The 25,693-nt window shown below is 43.2% G+C and overlaps 3 protein-coding genes across 4 annotated transcripts; 2 read left to right on the top strand and 1 right to left on the bottom strand.

Moving 5' to 3' along the window:
- The first annotated feature begins 1,815 nt into the window (after positions 1–1,815).
- kcnmb2a (potassium large conductance calcium-activated channel, subfamily M, beta member 2a) lies at positions 1,816–9,214 on the top strand. 2 transcript variants are annotated; one of them, XM_079284358.1, is made up of 6 exons: positions 1,816–1,889; positions 6,062–6,163; positions 6,557–6,676; positions 6,828–6,998; positions 7,269–7,464; positions 7,689–9,214. In XM_079284358.1, the coding sequence occupies exons 3-6, from the start codon at positions 6,621–6,623 to the stop codon at positions 7,971–7,973; spliced, it is 708 nt and encodes a 235-aa protein (XP_079140484.1). In that variant the 5' UTR covers positions 1,816–1,889; positions 6,062–6,163; positions 6,557–6,620; the 3' UTR covers positions 7,974–9,214. The 2 variants fall into 2 exon arrangements, with proteins under 2 accessions (XP_079140484.1, XP_079140483.1); XM_079284357.1 differs by lacking the exon at positions 1,816–1,889 and adding an exon at positions 3,328–3,466.
- A 253-nt stretch (positions 9,215–9,467) lies between these two features.
- On the top strand, positions 9,468–20,566 carry LOC306788710 (phosphatidylinositol 4,5-bisphosphate 3-kinase catalytic subunit alpha isoform). The gene is made up of 21 exons (XM_079284313.1): positions 9,468–9,831; positions 10,769–11,184; positions 11,357–11,566; positions 11,687–11,937; positions 12,308–12,553; positions 12,765–12,850; positions 12,955–13,060; positions 13,881–14,033; positions 14,510–14,644; positions 14,841–14,965; positions 15,077–15,158; positions 15,376–15,540; positions 15,635–15,738; positions 16,030–16,201; positions 17,137–17,243; positions 17,551–17,672; positions 18,082–18,160; positions 18,362–18,532; positions 18,712–18,829; positions 18,930–19,081; positions 19,195–20,566. The coding sequence occupies exons 2-21, from the start codon at positions 10,833–10,835 to the stop codon at positions 19,463–19,465; spliced, it is 3,207 nt and encodes a 1,068-aa protein (XP_079140439.1). The 5' UTR covers positions 9,468–9,831; positions 10,769–10,832; the 3' UTR covers positions 19,466–20,566.
- Positions 20,567–22,386: 1,820 nt separating this feature from the next.
- Positions 22,387–24,725, bottom strand: kcnmb3 (potassium calcium-activated channel subfamily M regulatory beta subunit 3; the record flags this gene model as incomplete). The annotated part of the gene is made up of 4 exons (XM_079285042.1): positions 22,387–22,755; positions 23,350–23,524; positions 23,785–23,988; positions 24,646–24,725. The coding sequence occupies 4 exons, from the start codon at positions 24,723–24,725 to the stop codon at positions 22,387–22,389; spliced, it is 828 nt and encodes a 275-aa protein (XP_079141168.1).
- Between the last annotated feature and the right edge of the window lie 968 nt (positions 24,726–25,693).

Raw genomic sequence — 25,693 nt, 5'->3', positions numbered from 1 at the left:
CAACATCCTTCCAATTCCGTCCACCAGAGACTTACCTGTCTAAAATCTCGTGCAACATATTCACCAATATGAAAGGGTGATGGTATGTTACAATGCATTGTCTTACCGAGCAAAACTAGGATTCTACTAGAGATGGTCTCAATGTAAAAAACTAACAAAAAACAGTGATTGGGGATGGACTGCATGATTCAGTTTCTGGGCTGTTTCTCTCTATTGGTCAATGTATTGATTTCCCACATTCTGCCTCTTGCTTCTTTCTCCTCAAGTTAGTAGGAATATAAATATGTGCTCCATCACTCCCACTGTGTGAGGGTGTTTTGGCTGCCAGTTAAGAACTGTGAAGCAAATTCCTCCTCTCCAAAGCTTTACGCAACATATGATTCACTCTACTGCGAATATTGTGAATTGGCTGACCTCTTCTCTTTGACTGTAAATCCTACTCTTCTATTACTCAAAGTACATGCACATACTGTGCATTAATGTACAGCAAAAAAAGATGTAAAAAATATACATCAACATACATTTTTGAGATTTGACAACATGAGTTCTGTTGGTGTCGAAATAATACATTAGTTCTCCATAAAAAAAAAACATTAGCACTGTTTCCCTCCATAAATGTGAGATAGAAGGAATACAGCAGTATGGTATCTGTGTGGGGGCGAGGAACTCATCTGCAGGACAATGCCATGAGGTTGCTAGGGATGCGAGAACAGCGGCAACACTGATAAATATGTGCTGGACCTGTTGGCATTGTGTAATTGCTTGGATACTGCTACACAAGTGGCAGCAAGCTTTATCAACTGCCTTAGCAACAGCAGGGTTGCCTTTTTCTATTTGTGTGTGAAGAAGACAGAAAATGAGCAGGAGATTAGTGGCTTCATCTAAGATAAGAATCAGTCGTCATAGATTTGTATCTATTCAAGAAAAGAAAAGATATCACGCTATGAATAATAACTGGATATCACCAGCTCCAGAAAATAAGTACCACCTACGTGTGATCCCCTGTTGCAAGTAAAACATGTGCAGAATAGGAAAGATGACAAGCTGATGATTTCTGTTTTCTTTATTTACCATCTTTATAATTTCTTAGAGTGAAAGCATCCATCACAAAGAGAGAGTCCCAACCTTAAACTGTGTTATTTCTTTCAGCAGAGGGATGCACAGCAGGTGTCACTCCACTCAATCACCACCAAACAGACAGACCATAACATATCAGTAACACTGCCTTGGGTCCAAGCTACATGTCGTATGTTAAATAACAGCAATTTAAATATAGGACAAGACCGACTTGACCTGATAGCTGAGCCCACCTCGTCATTAACGTGATGTATTGTACAGAGTGACGGACAGGAAAAGAGGAAATGGGAGCAAGAGAGGGGACTGCAGCTCAGCTTCACTGCCTGCTCAGCAAGTGCTATTTTTAGAGCCCGAGAAACAAAGAAGCAGAATCGCCTTTCATCCCCCCTGTGACTGCGTTGTTTCACCTCCAAATGTGGGACTCAAAGACAGTCTGCACCTCTTTGTGGCTATGTTTAGGCCGAACCTCAAATAAATATGAATACCTTTCCATCTACCCTTTAGTCTTTTCTCTCGTCCTGCTATATTTGTGCACATGTTTTCTGGCTGTCTTACTGTATGCAAAAAAAAGGACTGTTATTTTTTGTAAGGTTAAATTTAAGACCCGGGTTTAATTAAAGGGAAAATCGTCTGAGCTAAGAGGGAGGGAAGAGCTCTGGAGTTCTTCAGGGAGATTGTTTTGTATTATGCTGTGCTCGCTGGCTGGATGTGGCTCGGAGGAAGCGGTGAATGTAAAGAGGAAAGCAGTAAACACACCGCCAGCAGGATCTGATCTGATGCTGCTGCTACGTGGGACAGACTTTCCAAGGGGGGTGAGTAAAGACTGCAGCCAAGATGGCTCATCCACTGTGGTCTGCAAGAGAAAATCCTCCAGCTGGTCAGACCAACACTGTCGTGGAAATCACTGCATAAGACATCTCATTAGAAAACAACAGCATCTACGTGTTAAATCTGCTGTTTACATTTTTTAAAGGAGGTCTAGCATGCAAAGCAAAAATATCTAATGTATTCAAATCTGAACTGAAAGAAAACGAGGTGCCCACATGTTATATTCTACGCCACCATCCCAAGGTTTTTGAACATTTTGTCCATCAAGGAAGCGCCTGGAAACTACTATCACTGGTCATTTTCACTGAATCATAGGGAAATGGGTCCGATTAATTCACCTGAAAAACTAGTGCATTTTTGTAGCAACAATTTAAAAACAATGATGATGGTGTGACTATTCTTTGACCAAACATTAAGAGAAAACAATAGCTTATATTGTTGAAGAAAATCCTCATATAACTTGTTATGTTCAGCTTAGCACACTTGGATTCACAAGAACATTCCTAGAAAGTGATGAAGGTGCGCCGGATGAATTTGAATATATCAATTGTTTCCAAACATTTCCCGTACATGTATCATTTGTCCTGCCAGAATGTCATGAGCCAGACGAGTACACGAGAGCATGACATAATGAGGAAACCAGATGTGCTGTGTTCGTGGTTCAATCGACGGGTTTGATTGGTGGAAAGTGACATAAGGGGCTGACTTTAGACTATAAGAGGAAGCTGTAAGAACTAATACTTTGGATTTGTTAAGAATTGCCATTGTGTGCACAGTCCCACTGGTTTGCAACTCCAAGAACTACGTCTCTTCTCTTCATTTCAGCCACAACATAATGGTGGTGCTTTTGCCACAACAATATCTGCAAAAACAAACGGATATCATGTTCTCAGTCTTTAATGTGTCTTATAGAAAATAATGAATTTAAGTTGTAGTACATCTATTAAGAAAGAAAGGCATAATTATACATTTACCAACAGACTGCATAATTGCTCTTTAGCAAGGTATTTCTCAACACCTACTAACATATTTCCAAACTTTTGCACTTGCCATATTACCAAAAAGAAAGCATCACTCCAAAAAAATCCCCAGCATTCCATGTGATCTGTTGCCCTTAATCAAAGAGGACACCCCCTATCTTTGTCCAGTTTCCGAGGTTACAGAGACCCCTTGTGGCAAGACACAGCTTTGTTTTCTTGTCAGAGACGGAGGCTGTGGCCTCCAAGTTGTCTGTGCATACTGTACATTTGTAATATGGAAAGGCAGAGGTGTTTGAAATTGCTGCCCCTGAAGTCCTCTGTGGATGTGCAGCAGTGCCTGCTATAAACAGCGACGGGCACACAGTCCAGCCAATCAGAGCCAGTTGTTCAGAGGAACGGTGGAGATTCATTGTGCTGGACCAACTCATGACAACATTGTACAGGGAACTCATATTACGAACACAGGGACGGCAGGCATTCTGTTCACTTCGGGAAAGACTTTAAATACGAGGTAGCCAGTTGTCGCCCAAAGTCTGGATTATCATAACAACACCGAGACCAGAGGTAGGATCTCACTGATTGTAAGTATTATCGCCACTACTTCATGTCAGCTTACACAAATCACACTCAAAATCTGGGACTCACTGTACTTTGAATGTGCAAAGACGAGATAACTACAGGTACTGCAAATACTAAATTGAGACTGTGTGCTGGAAATTGATCCAGCTCACAGCAGAGGTTAACCTGCAGCTGGGAATACAAATGGGTTTTAGTCTCATGCATATGAAATGGATTCATAAGGGCTCAGATTGAGCTGCAGTGAAAAGATTTCATTGCATACAACCTCTATTTTTACCAAGTTCCTTTATGAATCTTAACTGGATAATAATGATCGGAGAATGCTGTTTTTCACTTTTGTGTTTGTGGAACAATACGACAGTAAACAACTGAAAAATACTCATAATTCAATTACAAATGGATGACTCGGTATTGACATTGTGTACAGCGATATGAACTGCATGTACAATGTGCTTGAGACATGCAATTTATAATGCGTGGCACTGTTCACACTGTCCGCTTTGCCTCTGTGGGGTGCTGACTTTTTAAAGGCACCACACACTATAGGACACACCTGACATGAAAGCAATAATCACTGGAAGGACAAAAGGCAAAAAATACATCTTGAGACATTCTTTGTCAAAGAGCATGTTGATAGCAGGTCATTCCACAGCGCTGTTAAGCACGCACGGCGACAGTAAACACCTTATACTGAAGGAAAATGTGCAGGATTAGCAGATTTAATCACGTAGACTTGGTCTCTATACGATGGACACGCCTTCATTTCACATTTATAATGTACATGCAAATATGAGCTTGATTAAATTGAAAGATTATGAGACAATGGGCCCCTGGTTTGAGACATGTTAAAGGCCCCCCACCCGCCCTACATACAAGCAAGACACCCGGACTGGAAGAGACACAAAATGTAATTTGTAGTTGTTTTATCGCTCTTTGTCATTGTTTTGTGTCTCTTTCAGTGACTTTATGCAGGTGACGCAGTATTCTCAGGCGCTGCTGTTGGTTGAAAAGCTACAGCTGAACTTCAGTAGTTAGTTTACACTGGAGATACAGAGAGGTGAAGGGCCCTCTGACACATTCAGTGATCCATCATGTATATCTATAACACCTGCTCTGGCCTTATGTGGTCTACCACGTGCCATTTTGGTTTGTCACTCATTCAGTCACGTTCCTCTCTCACAATATGGGACAAAGGCCGCTGGAAGAAACATGAACCAAGCACACGGCCATAAAGATTATACAGTGGGGTTGACTGATCCCATCTGCCTCTGGCTCAGGATATGTAGTTCATTAAACTGATAATAGGAAAATGTGAACAATAACTTCCTGCTGGGGTAAGCAGTTTCACACTAGTGCATTTCCTCGGACACAAAAGACTGTCTCCCTCCAGTGCTTCATGTGGTGACATTGCAGACTCAGTAGCTTTTTAAATAAGCCATGATATGAAGAAGAATGCAAATGCATACAAAAAAGAATATTCTTTTTCAAGTTGGTGGCTGTCATTTAGAACCACGTTTTAGCCAATTCACTTCAATGATTTCAGATTTCCAGGGGTCTCAAAAACTTATTAAAGTATTTCTAAGTAACTGAAAAAAACCGATTGAATGACAAAACGGCAGAAAATAAGAAGTTTTTAATGTCTCCCTCATTTCAATCTAACTTGGAAGGCCCTGCAAGGTCAGCCTCTAAGTCATGAACCTGCCCGTCCCATATATCAGCGAGGACACTCTCCGTTCCACTCTAAGGCCAGCTGACACAGCTACAAATTCACTGCTTTAAAAACCCTTTAAAAAATTGGTACACGGAGTAAGGCGATCTATCCGAGTGCGTCTCGACATTTAGCTGTAACCAATACAGCTATGTGTGGAACTTGAGGCGCTCAAGTGGCAATGGTCAGTGTGCTTCTCCTGAGTGGAGAAAGATTGAAAAGTCATAAGACAGACCATAAAACCCATGTTAAGTGTGACCCCCCTTGCAAAATGCTGTGAGATGTTTCTAGGAACATTTGTGGTTTCCTTCAGACTCCCTTTGTCACACTGGGGTTGTCTCTCGGCAACATTTCCCCGAAGCAGCTGGAAATGTAATACAATGAGGAAATTACTCAGCTAAGAGGAATTCGTTGGATTGTTTTCTAACTATTCTGCTGCTTAAACTCTGACAAGGTTGTTATCTCGCCACAAAATGAATGTCCAGAATGTCCAACACGATCAAATCTGACCCATTCTGTGTTGAGTATGCTGCATCTGAAGGGGAGTCAATAAACAATATAATTCCATTGTTGATTCCCGCTTGTTTTTTTTGGTGTTTCTTATTACATTTTGACGTCATGTGGGAGCACACGTTTAATATATGAGTAAATGACCATAACTAATAACGTTGCCCGGTAAATACATTTGTCCTGAATTGTGTTTTTGAGTAAATGCCTGGAATTCTCAAGAGTGGGTTTGCATCGACCCTTACCTTAACCCTTTGCCGACCCACAACAAATAACTTATAATGTCTCACTTGCCCATTCATTTGCATCTGACTCAATATTATTTGTGTGTCCGAACCTGCATGTAAAACACTGAATTCTGTATTTTCTGCAAATGGCATAGCCCAGCAGAGAGCAAGAGGAGGCACATGCGAGGTGTTGTTGTTATGCCAAGAGAGGACCCAATGACTTTGTGTTGACAGCAGAAGTGTTCAGGATACAACAGGTAGGTTTTTCATGAGCGCCTCATCAGCATTAACACCTTTCATCTGTCATCTTGTTTACCCTTTGTAGCGTTTCTTTGTGTTCAAAATGAGATGTTTACCTGGTGGAGACCAGTATATCAGAGGTGCTTCCTGTCCCCCACACTGCACAATACTCAGATAAGCAGAAACTGCTCTCTGCAGGGTTATCAGGAGAGGCATATACTTCATCGTGCTTTTGTACAAAACTGGACATATTTACAAAATAAGTGAGTTTGACAGCAACAATGCACCAAAGGTACAGTATGATCTGTCGTCTGACATATTTGCTTTGTAACTGCTTGAGATTTCTGGTGTGTTTATGATCCATGGTGGTGAAAGTTTAAACATGGCAACAAACTGGCTGTAATTCGCAGGTCATTTCAGCAATCCTTCCGGTCCACCTCAGCAAGCAAAGGAGGACGTGGATCATCAAGAAAGATGTTTTTCGTGGCGGGGGTCAGAAATACAGCAGGAGCAGGCCGAGGAAATGAAAGGTGGTAACAGGTTCATACCAATTCAGGCTTCAAAAATTACTTAAATTGCAAAGGAGAAAAAGAGTGCACCCATGGCCATGGGAGACACTCTTTGTAATAGTTGTATTGTAGCTAGAAAGAAATAAGGTCTTCTCATTTCCCTCATCATTAGGTCAATCTATCAGAAATTTCGTTACGTAGATGTATTGGACAAGAAGAAGACAGTGACAGCTCTAAAGCCGGGTGAAGATCGTGCCATTTTCCTGGGACTCGGGATGATCCTCTCTTCAGTCATGATGTACTTTGTCCTGGGGATCACGATATTACGCTCCTATGCCGACAGGTACAGGCCTGGTGTTTGAATAATATGTTTTACCCCCTATGAAGGAGTTAACCGATATTTCTGGAGGAAACATGTTTAATTCATCAGATGTGCTTGTTGACAAACTGCTTTCAGTGCTCTCTCAGCCTGAAAATTGCAAAAATGAATACTCGATTTTCAGGAACAAATTATACCTCAAGCCGGTTTCATACCATCAGATCCCCGACATTTTTTCTGCTTTTTCTTCTTCTTTTGCATTAAATTGGATCTTCATTTAAATGTCAACACAAGCGTGTGGACAGAGGAGGGTTTGTGTGTTGTACTCAACTCCACGGTCACAGCAGACATGAACTGTTCCTACAACTGTGGGTCAGACTGCTGGAGAGTCTCCAGATACCCCTGTCTGCAGGTCTACGTGAGCGTCAATAACACGGGCCGTGTCAGCCGTTTATCACACAATGAGGAGACCCAGCACACCAGCTCTGAAGTGAGTACAGCGCCAGAAGGTCAAATACTAAAAATTACTGAACCGGCTATCAGACGGTGGCCTGATTGTAGACTGCTCCCGATTCAGAAAAATGTTAGTCGATAGGATTCTTCCTGGTCAAGCTGAAAGATGATACATGAAGGGTGATGTATTCAATGTTGTGATTTACAAGAAGCTCAGCAGCCATCCCCAGAACAAAACGTATGACAGTCCTGTCCTTGCAGTGTGTCTACGTGCCCAGGTGCCAGAAGGACAGCGTGGCCATGCACATCATAATCATGAACATCTCCGAGCGTCTGAAGGTGAACCAGCAGGTCCCCTGTTACTACGACCCCAGTGAGCAGCAGGAGACCGTTCTCCTGACGAGGCTGTACGACCACAGCGTCGTCTTCCACTCGCTGCTCTGGCCCTCCTGCATGCTCACAGGAGGGGCCCTCATTATCGTGATGGTGAAGCTCACGCAGTACCTCTCCAGACTGTGCGACGAGATTGGGAAGATCAAGAGGTGAAATACGTACAGCAGCAGTCGAAGCTTATGCTGGTTTGGTGATTGACATATCTGACATGGAATTTCTACCAAACCACCTTGCTGTGACCTCTTGCAAACTTTCCTCTTCGTCTGAGACATCAGGAACAGCTGGCTCTCTCTCCAGATCCAGGATGTGACTGTTTATGAAAGTGAACTGTTCCAGGAGGACATATCCTGAGCCAGAGGCAGTTAGACATGTAACTGGCTGTTATACTGGGACATCTATGACTGGATATGCGTGATGTTAAAGTATTGTAAAATGATTTACGGGTATGTGTTTACAAGAGTTTGTTACATTTTGAATTTCAAATATGGTATGTTATGAACATGTGCTTGCATAGTGGCAATACCAACCTGTACTTAAGCTGACAGGAGAAAACACTGCAGTCTGTCTGAAATGTTTTCTATATGCATTGTTAATGTTGAGGAACAACGTTTCTATATTTTGATGATCACATGCGATTACAGGACAGTAATATGTTCTTATTTGTTATCTCAGCGACCAAATTATATGTGTTGGTCTCTCATTATGAACATAGGGTGTTCTGACCTGACATGATTTTTTGTCTGCCATGACTTTTTAAAAAACGTTCTGGATATGTAGCTCACCATACAACACAAAACACATAATTACACTTTAAAAATATAAGTGATTGCGACATTATTACACAATGTAAGTTCACCAGAAAAGAAATTCTGATCTCAGATTCCAGTTCACTCTTCAACACAAAAACTATTGCATCCACCGACAGGTTATCTCATAAATAAACATCAAAACAATAAAAGAATAGAAGCAGTGACTAAGCGATATGGTCACACACTGTGGCCCTACAGCAGAAATAAAACATCATCTTCCCAGGATGTTTTTGCCCTAGAAACCACACAGAGAGCACTTCTGCCAAGGCTGCACACTCTTCTTACATTAGTTTGCTTATTTTGAAGACATGAAAGGGCTCCAAAACACACATCAGGCCTGGCGCTGATTGGTTGGTGGTGGCCAAGATTTTTGGAGAATATTCCTGTCCTAGAATATATGACTGTTTGGAAAAGCATGGATGAAGTAATCAAGTTCAGACCAATGGGCATTATGTTTTATGTTGCTTATGACGTCCAACTGAATTCCATTGAAATATTATGCAGTGGTAAAGAGAAGACATAATGTCCTAAGTTTAAGCAATAAAACAAATTATGCAATAAAATGTATGAATCATACAGCTATAATACTTTTCCTCATCCGACCTTATTTTTTTTGGGGGGGGGCTCCCTACACACACATGCTTGTTCTGACGGCTCTGCATAATGACTGTCTCTGGCAACAGTTTTTTTTTCTCATTGTACTATTTAGTTGCATTTCTTAAGAGGCATTTAATGTCCTATTGAAGTAAACAGTGAACAAGCGGTCTCCGCTCGCAGCCTCCTCTCATGACAAACCGCTTTTCTCCACCAGCTCACTCACTCTGTGTGGGAGGGCGGTCCGTGATGATGAGCTTGCTAGCAGCCTTCGAACAGGCTACCGTTAGCTATGTGGAGCTAGCGTGCTACCAAACTGTTCAGTTTATTTTCGTGACAGCACGATGAAGAACATAATGAAGCATTATAGACTTATTCCACCACAGCATATTGACACGATCACTGGGAGCGTCTTATCTCCACGTACACCGGGTCTGTCCCGACCCCTCGGTGTCATTGTTTGGATGGACTAACAAGCTAGAGCTAGCACCGCTGATTGAGACTTGTCGAGCGGGCACGGATGGGATTTACTCAGCTAGCAGCTGCTAATGGGTGTACTGGCAGACTAGCTTTGCGGCTAACCGGTTGGCGTTAGCTATCGGACACAGGTAGTTAGCTTTGTGTTTGTTTCTGACGTGTTTTGTTGTGTGTTCGCTTTTACTGTTATCCTAAGCAGCTAGCTAACGTTACACAGTTACCCACGCGACAAACTGTACGCCAGACTTAACAGTAGCTTGTGTATCAGTCGAGGTGTTCATATTGTAGCGTTAGATGACATTGATCTGCTTAGAGAACTTGGCTAGCATGGTTTCCTAGCGAGCTAAGAAACAACACCTAATGTTGATCCACCGAGTAGCACAACACGAGCTAGTCGAGGTGACTGTCAAGCCCAGGCTACATGCTATAACTAACTAATGTGTGTGTAATGCTAATGCTTGTTAGCACATGTTTGTTTACATGGTGTTTGAAGTGCTTCCATTCGACATCACTGGACATTTATCAGTTCATTTGCTGCCTTCTTTGAGTTAGCACGAGTTATATTAACACCCACTCACTTCAGCAAAAGTTATTTTCATAGATTTATATTTCTGTCTGATGTGATGACAAGTTATGTTGTCGTTAGTTTAAGCTAACGTTACTTGCTAACGTTATAATGATTTACGAAAGTGTGCATTGCCATCTTAAATTACTGCTGGTGACATCGTTACAGTTAGCCAGCTAAGTGGCTATGAATGTGTCCGCTGTCAAACTGATCGAAAGTAACTCCACATAACGGCTTTGTGCAATATAGTCTGCTCACAAACACTTAACGAAGAAATATACAGTGGTGCTACAGCCATTCCCTGTTATGCTGTTACTGCATTTTATATAATTTTTTTTGGCAACCCATGATGAATTGGGGTACCCCCACAAGTGTATATTTAGCATATTTATATGCTGTCACTATGCAGCTCTAGCTTAAGTCAAATGTTTACCACAAGCGCTCTGCATTATTGTGCACAGGTCAGTGATTCTTATATAATCCTGTTTCCTTCTTTCTCGCAGTTGGTTGACATTGCACATGTGACAATTAGTGGACTCTGAAAATAGCAGATTTGTTGGCACGACCATGCCTCCAAGGCCTTCCTCGGGAGAACTATGGGGGATGCACTTGATGCCCCCCAGCATCCTAGTGGACTGCCTTCTGCCAAATGGCATGATTCTCACGTTGGAGTGCCTCCGGGAGGCCACGCTGATTACAGTCAAGCATGATCTTTTCAAAGAGGCCAGGAAGTACCCTCTTTACCATCTGCTGCAGGAGGAGAGCTCCTACATCTTTGTCAGTGTCACCCAGGAGGCAGAGCGGGAGGAGTTTTACGATGAGACCAGGAGGTTGTGTGATCTTCGGCTCTTCCAGGCCTTCCTCAAAGTCATTGAGCCAGTAGGCAACAGAGAAGAGAAAATTCTCAACAGAGAGATAGGTATGGTTCATGAATTATTATGCAGTTACATTACAATCTACTGTACTATTCATTAATGGCGTTGTCATTACCCACAGTCAGGGGAATTAACCTAATACTGTTTTACTGTTGTTCCCATGAAAAATGGCGAAAAAAAGTTGAGTGTTTATCAAGCATTTGTTCTTCCTTTCAGGTTTTGCCATTGGAATGCCCATATGTGAGTTTGATTTGGTGAAAGACTCAGAAGTGCAGGACTTCAGAAGGAACATTTTAAATGTTTGCAAAGAGGCTGTGGACCTTAGAGACACTAACGGACCCCACAGCAGAGCTTTGTACGTCTATCCTCCCAATGTAGAATCTTCTGTAGAACTTCCCCGGCACATCTATAACAAGCTAGATAAAGGTGGGGTGTTTTTCTTTGGGCTCAAAATGTATTATGCAAACATGTTACAGTTGTGTTGTTTGCTCCTTCTCTGCATACATACACTTATATCAATTAAACCTTTGTGCTCTTTTCCCTCAGGTCAAATCATTGTGGTCATATGGGTTATTGTGTCTCCCAGCAATGACAAACAGAAGTACACCCTTAAGATCAACCATGACTATGTGCCAGAGCAGGTGATTGCCGAAGCCATCCGTAAGAAGACACGTAGCATGCTGCTCTCCCAGGAGCAGTTAAAGATGTGTGTACAGGAGTATCAGGGAAAGTACATCCTCAAAGTCTGTGGCTGTGACGAGTACTTACTGGAGAAATATCCTCTGAGTCAGTACAAGGTAATCTAATTTAATCTTACATGTGCTGCGTCTGATGCTAGTGTACTTAGTGGGGGGAGAGATCCATTTCACATCAAATTATCATCCAACACAAATGTTGACATTTGTGACATGAAACGAAATTTACGAGAAAATGTGATGCCTGTAAAATGTGCTGATTCAAGAATAGAGACTGTATACATCTTGTTATATAAGTACTAAGTACTGAATGTCTCTGTTACTGCTGAGTTGTACTTGTAACATCCAATCATTTACATGTTGATAAACCTAGAAATTGTATGAAAGGGCCTAACATGTCAAACAGCATGAATCACTTCCAAATGTCACAATCGTGGCTGCTTCAAAATGTCACTTTCTGTGTCCTTGACAGTATGTGCGCAGCTGTATCATGTTGGGACGGATGCCCAACTTGATGCTAATGGCAAAAGACAGCCTGTATTCCCAGCTGCCCATTGACAACTTCACTATGCCGTCGTATGCAAGGCGAATATCCACAGCAACGCCCTACATGAATGGGGAAACAGCCACCAAGTCTCTCTGGACTATCAACGGGACGCTGAGGATCAGGATACTGTGCGCCACGTATGTCAATGTCAACATCAGAGACATTGACAAGGTACGCCGGTGTGGTGCTATGACTGCTTCACCGTGTTTTATTTATAGCTTCTCCGCTTTGTTCTGTTTTGACACAAACACATTCTGACTATAATCTCGCGGCTCCACTACCTCGGAGGTTCTTAGAAGACGGGAGCACAGTGTTCTTCTCTTCATGCGGTCGGACATGCGGTGAACGTTATCTTTACCGGTTGTTCTTGTGGCTGCTCTAGATCTACGTCAGGACCGGGATATACCACGGTGGAGAGCAGCTGTGTGACAACGTCAACACCCAGCGCGTGCCCTGCTCAAACCCCAGGTAGTACGCAGTGAAGGCTGGCGTTCTATAGTCTGGGCTCTCACTGAGCCGTGTGACCGTAGTGAGATTGATTATGTTCATGGGACCTTCCCTGTTTATTCCAGGTGGAACGAGTGGCTGAACTACGACATGTACATTCCAGACATCCCCCGTGCTGCCCGACTCTGCCTCTCCATCTGCTCTGTGAAAGGAAGGAAGGGAGCTAAAGAGGTTAGCTACTGTTAAAGTTGAACACGATGTCAAAAAAGCAACGGGGGTATCTGCTTTCAGTGCAGCCAAACAAACAAAGCAGTGTTGTAACAACAAAGTCAATCAGTAATTGTCCTTCCATCATGCCATGAGCAGTTGTGCTCTGATGTGGTTGCTCCCTCTTGTTTCAATGCTTTCTGCAATAGATTAACCCGATTGGCCGTCTAAAAGTACCAAAAATGACAAAATGTCGTGTTCCGTAGACGCAGTTTTCAAAAACGATAACCGTAGGCAGACAAATACATTGCGTTTCCTGTGTCCGAGTGCTTCACAATAAAAGCCACTGCAGAGAGTTTCACCAGCTGAACGCTTGTGAAGCAGCAGGAGTAGGAACTGTTTGGTTTGTATGAGCAGTAACTTAATACAGCTTTGACACGGCAATGAGGCTGATATCAATACGGTAAAACAGTAACCCTAGATTACATGCAGACATTGTTTTCCTGTGGGTTAGGTCATTTGAGTCCAGCGCTGTAATGGTTGTCTCTCCCACTAACTAGGAAAACAACTTCATATAAAGGTCATAACGGCACGTTAATGAATTGAATGGCTATTTGGAAAAACTGGAAAAAAAAACCAATTGCCAACCAAATAATATCACGAAAACCTGAGAGCATAGTACATTTTCAAATATAATCTCGTTTGATTCCTATTTGAATTAAAGCAGTTCTCACAGAACTAATATAAGCACGGGAAATAAACGGCTCCTGTCCGTTCCATAGCCTCGAGCGGTTGCCTCTCTAATCATTTTCATATGCATCATCTTTCTGGTATTTTCCTGCAGGAGCACTGTCCTCTCGCCTGGGGCAACATTAACCTGTTTGACTACACCCACACACTAGTATCAGGGAAGATGGCGCTCAACCTATGGCCTGTCCCACACGGCCTGGAAGACCTGCTCAACCCTATCGGTGTCACAGGCTCTAACCCCAACAAGGTGAGTGTCTCATCTTTCTTTACAGAGCGGCTTGATGGACAGATCTCAAATGTAAACAGACAGTTGCTCTCCTTTTTGAGGTTTGTTTGTGTCAGTTAACTAGAGAATATTATTGAGCAAAAAACATGCAAAACTCTATGTGCCACAATCTTAGAATTATAATGTCATTTAAGGTACACACAGGTTGTTAAAGAAGATTACTTTCAGTTACACGGACCAGCGTATTGAAACTCAAAGACGATGGAATAACATGGCATAAAAACATAATCTTTTCAAAGCTTTTGAACTATGTATTATGCTCATGTCTGCGACTGACCCCTAAGCCTCATGACCCAGTTTGAATCGAGCTGGTGACGACCTGTAGATTTTCAGAGCCGGATTCAAGCCTCTTATCCCGCCTATTTAAATACTCATTGACACAGGCACCTTTCTTTGATCGCAGTAAACACCTTTCCCACCACTTTCTAATGCTGCAGGAAACCCCTTGTCTGGAGCTGGAGTTTGACTATTTCAGTTGCCCTGTCAAGTACCCTGAAATGACCATCATTGAGGACCATGCAAACTGGAACATCTCCAGAGAGCTTGGCTTTAATTACTGCCACACCGGTTTGGTAAGATAACGAGAATTCATTTTCTGTGTGTTTTGTTTAACTGAGATCTGATAATCCTTCTGAGCAGCTGCCACATTGTTGTTCACTCTCACCACAGACAGTAACTTCCTTTTAATTCAGTTCTGTGTGACGCAATACGGCACTGGCATTGTTCAGTTTTCATTTGCTCTGTTGCATGTGTTCTATGGTGTCTTAGAGTAACAGACTGGCGCGTGACAACCCTCTGACCGACACTGACAACGAGCAGCTACGACAGGTGTGTAACAGAGATGCGCTGTCTGAAATCACTGAGCAGGAAAAAGACTTTCTCTGGAGACACAGGTAATGGCTGTGCACTTGTATGCCGATATATGGGGTTTCTGAGGGGTCAAAGCCATTACGTTTTACATAAAAGTCATTGTACTACATTGTTCTCTCCCCAAACTATTTCAGACAAGACTGCGTCAACATGCCAGAGATCCTTCCCAAGATCCTCCTGGCTGTGAAATGGAACTCAAGAGATGAGATTGCTCAGGTAAGCTCAGGTTTCCACTGCTGACACACCTTTATTTTGAAGGACATTATTTGGGCAATGGGCGTGTGCCTGACTTAGTTATACTAATGCGCCTCGGCTGATATTTACACCGATCAAACACACTGTCTCATGTATTGTAAGGGTTGTTTAAAAATGCAAGAGTGCTAGAAAAACATATACTGTGTATCCATCTTTAATTTTAATTTTTTCATTTCAGATGTATTGCCTCCTGAAGGACTGGCCTGCTATCAAGCCAGAGCAAGCCATGGAGTTGCTGGATTGCAACTTCCCTGATCCTATGATCAGAGAGTTTGCCGTAAAGTGCCTTGAGAAATACTTAACTGATGACAAACTCTCACAGTACCTTATTCAACTGGTTCAGGTGTGTGGTTCAGTTGATGCTTCAGTTTCATATACTGTAGTAGTGTTTTTAGGTAAATGACACTATTGTCATGTAATGTTTTTTTTGTGCCCAGGTTCTTAAGTATGAGCAGTACCTTGATAACCCACTGGCACGCTTCCTGCTGAAAAGGGCATTAACCAATCAGAGGATAGGACATTTTTTCTTCTGGCATTTGAAGTGAGTTGATTTAAAAAGGTCGTCTTTCAAGAATTTGTGGAGCCGTTTGTACGTGACTCGAAAGGTTAAACTGATGTTTGAATGCCGCTTACGGGGGAAAACGTTGCCAATTTTCAAGCAGCTTTCTATCGTTGCAATGGCACCGCATGACGCGTTTCAAGCAATCGGTCGGTAAATTGTCTGGTTGGCAAGAAAGTTATGTGAAAACAGCTGAGGCTGGACACATTTCCCATCAGCACACAGGCAGCCTCTTCATATTTTTTTTTTCTTCTCTTGCCTACATTTGTGTAGATCAGAGATGCACAACAAGACAGTGAGCCAGCGGTTTGGGCTGCTGTTGGAGTCGTACTGCCGGGCTTGTGGCATGTATCTGAAGCATCTGAGCAGACAGGTGGAGGCCATGGAGAAACTCATCAATCTCACGGACCTCCTCAAACAGGAGAAAAAGGACGAGGCACAGAAGGTAATCTGGCAGCCGGCAGCTGTTAATTGTGATTCACCGAATCATTGAGTTTAATCTTACCAACATCTGGACCAATCAGGCCACAGTACAACACTGTAGAATGATAGTTTGGACATTTGCTTTTTCACTTGCTTGCTGCTATAATAGCCATGTATTAATTCAGAATGTTCTTAAATACAAACTGGCATGTATTGTTTGATATGTTTAATAATAATGTCAAGCATACTGTCAGCATATATATATATTGTTTATTTATTTTCTGTTTATTTCAGCTTGACTGTATTTTCCTGAACATTATTGACGTTCAGCTGCTGTTATTGAAGGTGTTATTGAAGATGTTTCACAGTAAAAGCCTGAAGTGAAAAGTGCCGCAATAGCAAATTATTGTTCCTTATTAGAATACGATGGAATTACTTTTGAAACAGTACATCAGGCAAAAATGTCTATCTCTTATAATTGCACTCAAATAATGCAAATAATGGCCACTTAAATGCGCCACCATTTAAAAACAGGGTTCAAATATTTGTCGACATAGTAAACCGTCTGATTTGTACTCATTTAAAAACTGTTCGCTAGCTCACAAATAATCAGTTTAATGTTTAAGTGCTGGCTACAAGAAGGAGGTTGTGGCCACTAAATAAAGTGTCAATCATCCTGATGATGGGTTCAAAGCGAATGCATTGGTTAGCTAGCTAACTAGCAAATTAACATAATATCTTCATGCACCATTATCAACCCAGTGATAGCCTTTATCAGAGATGAAACGACCAGCAGCCAGCCACGCAGCACAAGACGGGTGCTCGTAGAAGCTGCACTCGGCTCATTATGTTGTTGAAAACAGACTGTACTCACCGTACATCTACCAGGCCGAGGGACTCGCCAGCTGCCTGGAACTACTGTTTGATGAACCCATATGATGGTTTCTCTTCTTTAAGGTTCAAATGAAGTTTCTGGTGGAGCAGATGAGAAGGCCTGATTACATGGACGCCCTGCAGAACTTCACCTCTCCACTGAATCCGGCACACCAGCTGGGAAACATCCGGTACATCAGCGCTCTCATCTAACTCCCTCCTCTGAAAAATAGCCTTGAATATAATTACTTTCCTTAGCAAGTGTTGCTTTTGCCTTTTCCCCTCGAAGGCTTAAAATGTTATTATGTAAACACAATGCCAGTGTTTTGTGTGTATTTAGGGACATTATGAACTCCATGCTCCTGAAGCGCCGCCTCGTTTTACAGCAAACTCGGTCCACATGACTCGCTTGGGATGAAATAATGTATACCGGTATATTGTTTTGAGTCAGGACTCGGGAGCACAGGCCCCTCAAACATATCCCTGTCTCTGTTTCAGCCTGGAGGAATGCAGGATGATGTCATCAGCCAAGCGACCGCTATGGCTTAACTGGGAAAACCCAGATATGATGTCAGAGCTGCTCTTTCAGAACAACGAAATCATCTTCAAAAATGGAGATGGTGAGTTTTGGCTCTGTGTTTTTCCCTTGTGTCTCTATTTGCCCACCCGTGCTGTGTATCAGCACACACACACACACACACACACACACACACACACACACACACACACACAGACTTGAAAAAGCTCTTGCTGAGCATGCAGCATAATTCATTCTAAGCCTGTCGGGCATATGATGGCACACAAACACAACCCTATCCCTGTTCTTTACATCGAATTCTGAAAGAACAAGCCACGTGATTGGAATCACACTTCAGCACAGCGGCTTGAGCATTTTGCTGCACCGTCTGTGGCAAAATTGACTTCGACGGCTCTGCTCCATAATGCATCGTGGAGTTGATCAAAGAGCAGCACAGCAGCTAATATTCACCTTGCTGTCACCCACCTCCTCGTGTCTCTCTGCCTCCGCAGATCTGAGGCAGGACATGCTGACGCTGCAGATCATTAGGATAATGGAGAACATCTGGCAGAACCAAGGCCTTGATCTCAGGTAGGCTCCTCGCTTCACCATGACAGCAAGGATGCAGGTGCATATTAACAGGCGCTGGATGCTTTCATGTTCTGCACTCGTACCCGAATGCAGATTAGCGGCAACCCCTGCACGCCACCACAAGTCATTTAATATGAAGTCTGTCACTGCTGCCCTAATTATTTCTGCCTCCCTTTATGTTTCGCATCCTTCCTCCCCCAGGATGCTGCCGTACGGTTGTCTGTCAATCGGTGACTGTGTGGGTTTGATCGAGGTGGTGAGGAATTCTCACACCATCATGCAGATCCAGTGTAAAGGAGGCCTGAAGGGGGCACTGCAGTTCAACAGCCACACACTGCATCAGTGGCTCAAGGATAAGAACAAGGGAGAGATGTGAGTGGCAAAAACAGTGATTCATACAGCTTTTCCTGATCATGTAGAGTGTCGACGGGGCGTTAGTGATAATATAAAGACTAATGTGAAGACTTACTGTCTAAAAACACATAAAAAAATGGAAATAGTTCCATACGGCCACTGAATTGTTATTATTTTCCATTTGTTTGATTTCTCAGGTATGACCAGGCCATAGATCTGTTCACGCGGTCGTGTGCGGGCTACTGTGTAGCCACATTCATCCTGGGCATAGGGGACAGACACAACAGCAACATCATGGTCAAAGATGATGGACAGGTAAGGATTGCATTAGGATTCCTTTTCTGTGTGTATACATGCGAACTTACCCTTTCTCTCTTTAAAAAAAAATGAACGAATTCATATTTACTTTTCACAGCTGTTCCACATAGACTTTGGCCATTTCCTCGACCACAAAAAGAAGAAGTTTGGCTACAAGAGAGAACGCGTTCCCTTTGTGCTCACACAGGACTTCTTGATCGTTATCAGCAAAGGAACCCAAGAGTGCACCAAAACAAGGGAGTTTGAAAGGTACCGGCATCAACAGTTTGTTCTCTCTGGGTTTTGTAGAATATCACTCACTTGTCTTTTCTTCCATGCTTGTATCCCTTGTTGTATTTTCTTTTTTCTTTCTCCTCCCTCAGGTTCCAGGAGATGTGTTACAAGGCGTACCTGGCAATCCGGCAGCATGCCAACCTCTTCATCAACCTCTTCTCCATGATGCTGGGCTCAGGGATGCCCGAGCTGCAGTCGTTTGACGACATCGCTTACATCAGAAAGACGCTGGCCTTGGACAAGACGGAGCAGGAGGCCCTGGACTACTTCATGAAGCAGATGAACGACGCTCACCACGGCGGCTGGACCACCAAGATGGACTGGATCTTCCACACAATCCGCCAGCATGCCATGAACTGAAATGACGACGAATACACGAGAAGAGTAAAAAGGACCGTGGCAACAACAGCACACTAAGAACCAAAAGAATATTGAGAAGCGAGCGAGGTGTTTTCCCCGAACACACTAAGGCCTGGTGATACTTCTGCCAGCGTGTGACTCTGAAACATTACCTACCAGAGCACCACAACGTAAGGGTGCTTAGAAGGGCCTATTTCAGGGACAAAATGCATACATGCTCCTGTTTCCACAGGTTTCTGACTTCTCTCTCTCTCCCTGCACTATGAACTTCAGATGACGTCATATTCCATCAGTCTTCTTCATTGGAACTAAGCAAGTGTAATGGACCTCGACAAAACGTTTGCCTTCTTTTGTGTGAACAGACTATCTCCTATACTACTAGATCTTTTTTTTTATTCGTTATTCCTTTCTGTACATCTACAACCATCAGCATTAAGACATCATGAAGCGGTGTACCATGAAGCACAGACTGTTTTTCTAAAGGTGAACTCACTGCTTCTTTTCCACTACCTATTTTAAACTGATGAAGGCGAGGGGAGATGTCGGCGCACACGGCCAGGCTAGCTGAGACGGAAGGAAAGGGACAATGAGAGGCCTGGCGGGTGACCACAAAATCATCATCACCCCTTTACAATCGTGAAAAACAACTGCGGAACTGATCGGGGGACATGTTGTTACACTTAGATAGCATTTAACACGTAACGCTAACTGAAATAGCAACTTATTTGTAGCCTACAGATGACGTGTTTCGAAACAACGCCAGATAACTGACTTTTGTACAGCGGTGTATCCATAGACTTGTATGCATTCGGTGCACATATTCCTTTTTGAGTCTGTTTTCTACTGAGCCAAAGTACGAGATGTGTAACCCCACTATTTAGCTGTCTTATTGTAAAAGAAGAAGAAAAAAATAGTCACGGCGATTCCAAGTCTCTTGTCTGTCCTCATAGCACTGATCTCTGCAGTATTTGTTTTTGTTTCGTTTCATCTATCAGTATTATTTTGTGGCTGATGTCCACCCCGCGCAGTCGGAACACAGACGGACCGGAGAAAACCTTTCTGCTGGTCGACCCGTTGAAGATGTTCTGAATTGGCTGATGAAAGGCAAGAAATGCAGTGGGGGGGGGGGGGGGGGGGGGGATGTGGGATGTGCAGGGTTCCTTTCGTGTGCTGTGCTGTTACACTATGCAAGTTGTGATTCCTAATATGTACTGTAGACTGCAGGAAAAAAGGAAAAAGTTGATGTCAGAGTAGGACAAGAGAGAGACATTCATCTCCCCCCCGACATGCTCACACAGACGAGTGCGTCAGTGAACTTTGTACAGACATTACATGGAAGAGGACAAAAAAACAATGCTGCACTCTAACAGAATCCTCTGCTTCTTCCCAACAAAAATAACTGTGAGAAGCGCCTTTGGACCCTGCCTTTTTGCTTCTCCTCACCAGGTTTATATCTGGAGCTTCAATCTAAGCCATCTGTACAATGTTTGATCAGTCGAGTTTTGCTCCTGTCTTCTTGTTCTCAGTCACACATTTGACAGGTCATTGAAGGCAGACTCTCTCCTCACTTTTGCCATATGGTCCCAGTTCGTGACGTCCAGGTAAAGGAAAAGTAACCGAAGTGAATTTTTTTTTTTGTCAACCTTCCGAGTGTCTTCTTCCCTCTTCTCTCCGATGATTGTCACCCTTATGTGTGGAAGAATAGTCTTTGCAGGTTCGCTCGCTGCACACAGACGCATACGTAAGAGGTCAGTAAATGTTCCAGCTTTACCAAATGATACACAACGGAGCGGTTTCCTGGACACTCAAGTCTGTCTGAAAGTCTACTTTTTGTTTTCTGTACATGGCTACGGACTTAAAAAAAACTCCCGGGAAACCGATCCGAGTGAGATGTGCTTCTGTACAGGCGACAGAGCAGTGGGCCGGACCCAAACGGAGAATACTAGACCCCATGACCTTTATTGAAGAACTCTCTAAATTATGCCATTTCCCTTTTGTAATTGTTTCTTCTTCTCACACTGCATCATGCATGAGGTCCTCGAGTATCTACTTTTTATTTTCTTTTTTTTTTGACCTGATGTTGTTTACTTGAATTTCATGTACAGAAATGACCTTGTTACTTGTGTGAGGTACAACAAAGTCACAATGAAGGTAACAGATACTGATAACTGCTACTACACGTGCAAATGCTTTCCTTGAATTACTACAGAGGTAATATATTTTTGTATTTTTAAATGTAAGCAAACTCGTAAATGTAACTGCTAACCCAAAAAAAAAAAAAAAAAAAAAAAAGCCGGAATCATGCATAATGTGCACCATCCTCATTCAAAACCCAGTAGACAGCTTCTAGTTGTTGAAATGATATGAATGACAAAGCAGAGGTGGATCGTTGAATGAAGGACGAGGACTCGATGCTGTTGTCAGTGTACGATCTTCACGCCGAGTGGAGATCTCTTGCCCTAAGTGGAAGTCTGTAAGCACAATAAGGAGGAAGACGCGACCCTGCATGTTTTTAAAAGACCCAGAACCCATATGTTAGTTCTATATCCATCTGAGTATATATCATGAAAACTCTTCAAATACTTGTTTTAGTTATCCTCATATGACTGTCTGATTAAAAGAAACCTGTATGCATTCATTTATTGTACTGTTGAATAAAAACATTTCTCCCTATCTAAATAGATGACCAGGTATTTTTATTACATTGCTTTTTTTGCAAGTAAAATGTGTGTAATTTACAAGGCACGTTTGCACTGTTGTGCTTCATGAAAAGATTGACATTCATGTGGGATGACGCTTCAGTAATAGCTGCCCTCACAAAGTATGTACTGTTGCGTGCAGTATGAGTTCAGTTTGGACTACTCTTTCACATTAAGCACAAGTTACATCGTCACATTTTTTTGTCACAAGCACTGGATATGTCATGAGGGAGACTGCACGCTGGATACCCGGAGGATTCCGTACAGCTTGCCCCGAGTGTATCTTGACGTCAGCCAGCCCACTGCAGCATCACTGCACATCTCCGAGGAGAGATGGGCCAAGCACTGTGTCAGCTTCACAAGGCCCACCAGCAGAGCGCCTCCGCCCAGCATCAGGCAGGGCCACAGCAATGCATACAGGGCTTTCTTAAAGGTGTACTTCCTGCTCAGGATGACGTCCCCGGGGTGCCTTGCCGGGTCAGTGACGCACGACGACGTGCTCCCCAGCTGAGTGTCCAAGCTGTTTTTCACTTTCACGACTTCCTGCTGAAGTTCTGTTCTGTCCATCTGACATTTGGGTACGTAGAAACACTGAGAAAGAAGAGATATGATTCAAGTGTAACTTCTATCAAGTGACCTGCTTGTTACAGCCTGCGGCACTGATTGCAATCAGTGAGACGAGCTGCAAGTTTCTTTTTTGATTCAGTATTTTGTCAGTTGGAAAAAAAAAAGAAAGAACAGCCTCCATGTGCTGCACTATCACTGAAAAAATGTTCCGAATGGAGCAGAAGTGCAGCATGAGAGAATCTCCGAATAATATCTGCTGGCTTATTCACAAGGGTGCAGGATTCAGAGTAGTTTTCCATCCTGTCATCTTGTTCAGTGCAGCTTTTTGCCTTCACTTCTCTCACAGGTGCTTTCTCAAGTCCCTGCTGAGATGTCTAATATGAAAACATGGATGACTGTGAGTCCAGGGCAAGCGACATTTGATTTGATCTAATACAACGTTGTATAGACATAAAGCCTTAATGCTCAAACCCTCTTCTCGAGGTCTTCGGGTAACCTGCAGGTGTTCCTCCCTCACAGTCGACAAGCCACACCTGATATGAAGCAGATTCAAACCCGGGGCTCATAAAGCTGTACGTTAGGACCTAAAACCTGGAATTCACAGCCATTCATCCCTACCTCAGAAGCGAGGAGGACCGACTCCTCGTCTAAGTGGAGAAAAGCCCTCTGATTGGAGTCTGTGAGGTTAACCGTAACCCTGAGGCAAGGCACAGTGCTCACACCTCTGCAGTCCACCCACTCCTCCAGGATGTCGGCCTGCAGCAGCACACAGCTGGCCTCCTCCTCCCAGTTACTGGAAAACAAGAGCAACAGTTTGGTCTGTCCAAGCCAGAGCTTCCTTCCCAAATGTAACGGTTTTCTATTTTCATTTGATATTATTTTAAATTGAATATCTTCAGTCCATATCAACTTGTGACAATTGACAAACTATGAATAATGACAGCAACTGTCAGCGCTAATTGTGTTGTTTAAAATCACATGCTATGAGTCACAGGACTGTATCATATGACATATGACGTATCTTCTAGCATCAGCAGACAAACTAGAGTGCACCTGTTGACATAAGGTTTGACCACAGTCATGCCGACCACAAAGAACATGAGCACAGAGAAGGCCATCATGGCGAAGCCCAGCAGGACGGCTCTGTCCTCCCCGACACTCGACACCGGCATCTGTGTCCGAGCTCGCTGCCCCCCACGCCCATCCACCCCGCCACTCCACTCCTGCTCCTGTGCTGTTGATGTGTGAAGGAGCTCTCTGTGTCTCACACACACACACACACACACACACACACACACACACACACACACACACACACACACGGGATGTAATGATTTTTATCCAACAGTGATTCAAATAAGATTTCTGATTCGATGCCTCATCAAATTTCGCGTTTGACGCAGAACATTATTTGGTTCATTTCATAAATGTTCTATTCTTTCCTAACTACACGATTCCCTTCAGGGCTGAAAGTATCCCAACTGATTTTGACTTTTAAATAAAAAACATAGTTTGCACAAGTTCAAAGATCGAGATTTATTTGCAAGTTTAAACTTTGGGCCGGAGTGGAAGCAGCTCCTGTGGCTAAAGATTTAAGTCTACAACCTCATCAGATACTATTTTGTTAAATAGCTCCCTCCAGATTCACAGAGGACATTCGTTTTTAAAGTAGTTCTTCTTCTGACATGTGAACTGACCTTGATAGGCTAAATCTGATCGCCTTTTAATGGAATATAAATCGATTAAAGTCAGTTCAAACTGCTCCAAATGCATCTGGCTTTTCAGACATATATAATTTGTCATACATGCTCATTATGTGTCCAGGGGCTGGAAATCTGAATGTGGAGGTTTGTTATAAAACTCCACCTAATGGTGTCACAACAGTGTTTTCTAAGACTGTTGGTCCTCTCTTACCGTGGCTGCCGCCTGCGAGCACCCTGCAGGTTGGTGTTAATGGGGATGGACCTCCGGGTAGAAGCTGTGTTCAAGAACATACCCACTCCTATCTCAGTCTCGCCCACCTCCCAGTCCTGAGTATGTGAATCCGCCTAACACGCTCTTCTCTCTCTGAAAGTCAAAATGTCCTTCTGTTCTGTCAACCGCCGATCGTCTTGTGTCTCAGATGATGCACGGTGAGTGAGTGAACCACTTCACTGGGAGGCTTCCTGTTGTTTACCAAGGCTCAAAGGTGAATGCAACAACATGTTCCACCCTCGTGTGTGTTTCTATAGGAACCACCACAGGTACAGTAAGACAGGTCGGATGCTAATGGCCTCTCGGTGGGCCCGCGAGGCTCAGCTGCACGTAGCACGTTGTCACGGAAAAAAGCAGAATGAATCCCTTCTTGAATATTAACTTTCTACACCGAATGAAACAGCACGATGACGGTACATGTTCGTAGAAGATCAACCATCTTTACGGACATTTACACACACACGCACACGCACACACACACACACACACACACACACACACACACACACACGCACACACACAACAGACACACACACATACACAACAGCTACTGACCCAAACATGCTTGTTCTGCAACATTTTATTGTCCTGTTGGCCCGTCGAGCTGGAAACCTCTCACATGTGTGTGTCAAGAGTGCAAGTTGCTGAGCAAGTTTATATGTGTTATTCAACCAATCCAAACTCCTTGAATTATTCATGGTTTGCTGGAGAAACATATGGAGGTATTAACTTGGTGACAGTTCATTTTAATATAACAAGCCCAGGGCTGGGAACACCACCGTAGCTGGAGAATACAGCCAACTATTCAATAAAACAGGCAGCAGTGCCATACCTAATTCATCCAGTGTTGAATTCAAAAGAGCATTCTTTTTTTGAAAGGAATAAGGCATCTTATTCTGGGAAATGTAATTGCAGTTTATCTGATATATTCTATACCCTGTATGTTTTTATTACTGCGTGTGAGGCATCGCGTTTGTGAACGAAAACG

This window comes from Melanostigma gelatinosum (assembly GCF_949748355.1).
Source record: "Melanostigma gelatinosum genome assembly, chromosome: 15".
NCBI classification, from domain to species: domain Eukaryota; kingdom Metazoa; phylum Chordata; class Actinopteri; order Perciformes; family Zoarcidae; genus Melanostigma; species Melanostigma gelatinosum.
The sequence above is the reverse complement of the archived record's forward strand: the minus strand, read 5'-3'. Positions and strand labels throughout refer to the sequence as shown.

Excerpts from the sequence above, each read along its gene's own strand:
- LOC306788710 (XM_079284313.1), top strand. The coding sequence starts at position 10,833 with ATGCCTCCAAGGCCTTCCTCGGGAGAACTATGGGGGATGCACTTGATG. Across the intron at positions 15,739-16,029 it reads TTTTTCTTCTGGCATTTGAA|ATCAGAGATGCACAACAAGA; the intron begins GTGAGTTGATTT and ends ACATTTGTGTAG. Across the intron at positions 17,244-17,550 it reads CACCAGCTGGGAAACATCCG|CCTGGAGGAATGCAGGATGA; the intron begins GTACATCAGCGC and ends TCTCTGTTTCAG.
- kcnmb2a (XM_079284358.1), top strand. The coding sequence starts at position 6,621 with ATGTTTTTCGTGGCGGGGGTCAGAAATACAGCAGGAGCAGGCCGAGGA. Across the intron at positions 6,677-6,827 it reads GCAGGCCGAGGAAATGAAAG|GTCAATCTATCAGAAATTTC; the intron begins GTGGTAACAGGT and ends CCTCATCATTAG. Across the intron at positions 7,465-7,688 it reads CCCAGCACACCAGCTCTGAA|TGTGTCTACGTGCCCAGGTG; the intron begins GTGAGTACAGCG and ends CTGTCCTTGCAG.